The 2506-nt window shown below is 34.1% G+C and overlaps 1 protein-coding gene across 5 annotated transcripts; it reads right to left on the reverse strand.

Moving 5' to 3' along the window:
* Positions 1–220: 220 nt before the first annotated feature.
* On the reverse strand, positions 221–1980 carry LOC110941334. Of its 5 annotated transcripts, none has more exons than XR_002594004.2 (4): positions 1684–1975; positions 1535–1593; positions 729–780; positions 221–600 (listed from the first exon to the last, which is right to left on the reverse strand). XR_002594004.2 is itself a non-coding variant. In XM_022182960.2 (3 exons), exons 1-3 carry the CDS (start codon positions 1858–1860, stop codon positions 985–987), a joined length of 306 nt encoding a protein of 101 aa, XP_022038652.1. In that variant the 5' UTR covers positions 1861–1980; the 3' UTR covers positions 830–984. The 5 variants fall into 5 exon arrangements, 1 of the variants encoding a protein (XP_022038652.1); XR_002594003.2 differs by having other exon boundaries at positions 221–616; positions 1684–1954; XR_002594002.2 differs by having other exon boundaries at positions 729–823; positions 1684–1890.
* Between the last annotated feature and the right edge of the window lie 526 nt (positions 1981–2506).

The following is a 2506-nucleotide window of genomic DNA, read 5'->3' on the forward strand; positions in this document are numbered from 1 at the left end:
GCCGAAGTTTGTTTTTTTATGACATAATGGTCCCAGAAATTTCATATGCTTGTCATTTTATTTTAAAAGTTTATATTTTAGGGGTTTTCAAGTATAGGAAGTGTACACATGAATATGTTACGTATTGTGCGTGTACAAGCGATAGTATGTATGTATAACAAGTCTCGGTTTTGCGTATAAACAATTATTTAACGATTAATTGCATATAACACAAGTATGATTGATATAAATACGATTTTCTTATTATGATCGAAGTCTCAGATTACAAGATTGGAAATGAAATACGAATACAAGTTTCTATAAATATAAATCAGAATACAACTTTCTAAATATGGATTATACAGAAATGCTAAGCGTTACATGACCCATCGGTATTGTATGCCATTTCGTCTAAATATGGATTATACAGAAATGCTAAGCATTACATGACCCATCAGTATGGTATGCCACTTCGTCTAAATATGGATTATACAGAAACGCTAAGCGTTACATGACCCATCAGTATTGTATGCCATTTCGTCCAGACATAACCATCGGTTTCATAATCAATTTTTGAAACTCGATCAACATGTAACCATGCCTTGATCTTTCCATTGATAGCTGTTGAAAAGATATACTATCAAGACAAACACTTCAAATTAGAAAGAAAAAAAAAAGAATTTTACATTTAAGTACTCAAAGATAAAACTGAGTTCAACAAGTTTGATGTTGAAGAAGAGCATACATACCTTAATGTTATCTTTACTATGCGGCATATAGAACTAACAGGTGCATCATGACCTTCAAAGATGAATAAGTCAGTGCCTGTTTTAGCATCCTAAACCTGTATTAACCCATGACTTTTTTAAGCTTCACATCAAACTAGTTTGAACCAGGTTCGGGTTCAAACCCTAACCCAATTTGTGCACCTCTAACTTCAACTACTCTCTAAACCTATTTATCAAAAAAGTGCAGCAATTAACCCTAAAGATGTCGCCCCTAATGCTATGTTTTCTTATGGTTATGATCATCAGCCTTCTGGTTCTCCACACGGAGATGGCTTATGACCATTGCCCTAAAAATGAAATAATTAAGTTGTTAAGCCCTTAAAATCAATGCCAATTTGATTCAAGTTTTCTGATTTGATACTTAGAAGTTGCTTGTGTTTAATTCGATGACAAGGGGATAGCCCCAACAAAATTTTATTAGAATAAACTTTGTACAACAAGTTGTATGTATATGAACTTCTTGAAGATTTGTGTGTAACTGAAAAAACTTTTATTAAAACACCTACAGAAAGAATATCAATGTAAAATATAGAAAACATATGAATCCTGATTAATTAACTTTACCAAAAAAATTATCCAAATTTTTCAGATTCGACTGAATCCCAACAAAGAGCGTTAAATAAAAAAAACAGCCACAAGATTGTTGTTCTTAATAATCACGAGGAATATCTTTGGTAAGATATGGGCTATTAGTAAATATAATAGATCTAAAGGATAGCTTCTTGAAGCTCAACGAATTATATAGAATTTATACGATTAACAGCTACCTGAAACGAGATGGGTCTTCCGAAATCCGATGAGCAGTCAACGATCGTTCTTCAACACCCTACATGATGATACCGATTCTATGTTATGAAAACAAAAACAAAAACAAAAAACTGAAATAAGACCATAACTAGTTTCTGATCAAACTCACCGATGATTTACCCAAATCGGGAGGCCAGATTTTTTTGAACTTGCACGAAAAAGCAGTAGCCATGTCTGACGGCTGCGGTGGTAGTCTGACAAACGAACAACAAGAGAGAGTAGAATTTATAATCGGGTTTACCCTACAATAATTATTTTGCATTCCACCCCCTCCACTTACTCCCATTTCTACATTTTACCGTTCATATCTTAAAGTAGTAATTTTATTTGCAAGTTTTTCTCACCTAACATCTTTTATATACTACATGAATTTAGATAAGATGGTGGAAAAGCCTTGCAAATGATTTAACCAAATCGGGAGGCCAGTTTTTATTAAAGTTGGAGGAAAAAGCAGTAGCCATGTCTGAGGGCTGCGGTGGTTGTCTGACTGCTGCGGTGGTTGTCTGACAAACAAATAACAACAGATTTTATAATCGAGTTTACCCTAAATCTAACCCAATTATTTTGCATTCCACCCCCTCCACTTACTCCCATTTAGGGCTGTTCATGAGCCGAGCCGAGCCGAGCCAGGCCAAGCTCGGGCTCGGCTCGATTATAAACCGAGCTGGCTCGGTTCGGCTCGGATTTGAAACCGAGCTGAAAATCTAAGCTCGTGCTCGGCTTGGTTTTAAACCGAGCTAACTCGGCTCGGCTTGGTTTGGCTTGATTTTATAAAAAAAAATTAATATATACCTCTTAAAATTTAATAGCCTAAAATATTATTCAATAATTTAAAAAAATATATTCAAAATAAGTTCAACCTAATACAATTCAAACCAAAATCAAGTTTAATAACGCAAAATAAGTTTTAATTTCAATAAAATACAATATTA

The sequence above is a fragment of the Helianthus annuus genome, chromosome 5 (assembly GCF_002127325.2).
Source record: "Helianthus annuus cultivar XRQ/B chromosome 5, HanXRQr2.0-SUNRISE, whole genome shotgun sequence".
Lineage (NCBI taxonomy): Eukaryota > Viridiplantae > Streptophyta > Magnoliopsida > Asterales > Asteraceae > Helianthus > Helianthus annuus.

Bases quoted from the DNA above. Each gene is read 5' to 3' on its own strand.
- LOC110941334 (XM_022182960.2), bottom strand. From the start codon at position 1,860: ATGGGAGTAAGTGGAGGGGGTGGAATGCAAAATAATTATTGTAGGGTA. The intron at 1,594-1,683 runs GTGAGTTTGATC...ATCATCATGTAG, and splicing joins CCGATTTGGGTAAATCATCG to GGTGTTGAAGAACGATCGTT. The intron at 1,055-1,534 runs GTAGCTGTTAAT...TTTCATTTTTAG, and splicing joins GAAGACCCATCTCGTTTCAG to GGCAATGGTCATAAGCCATC.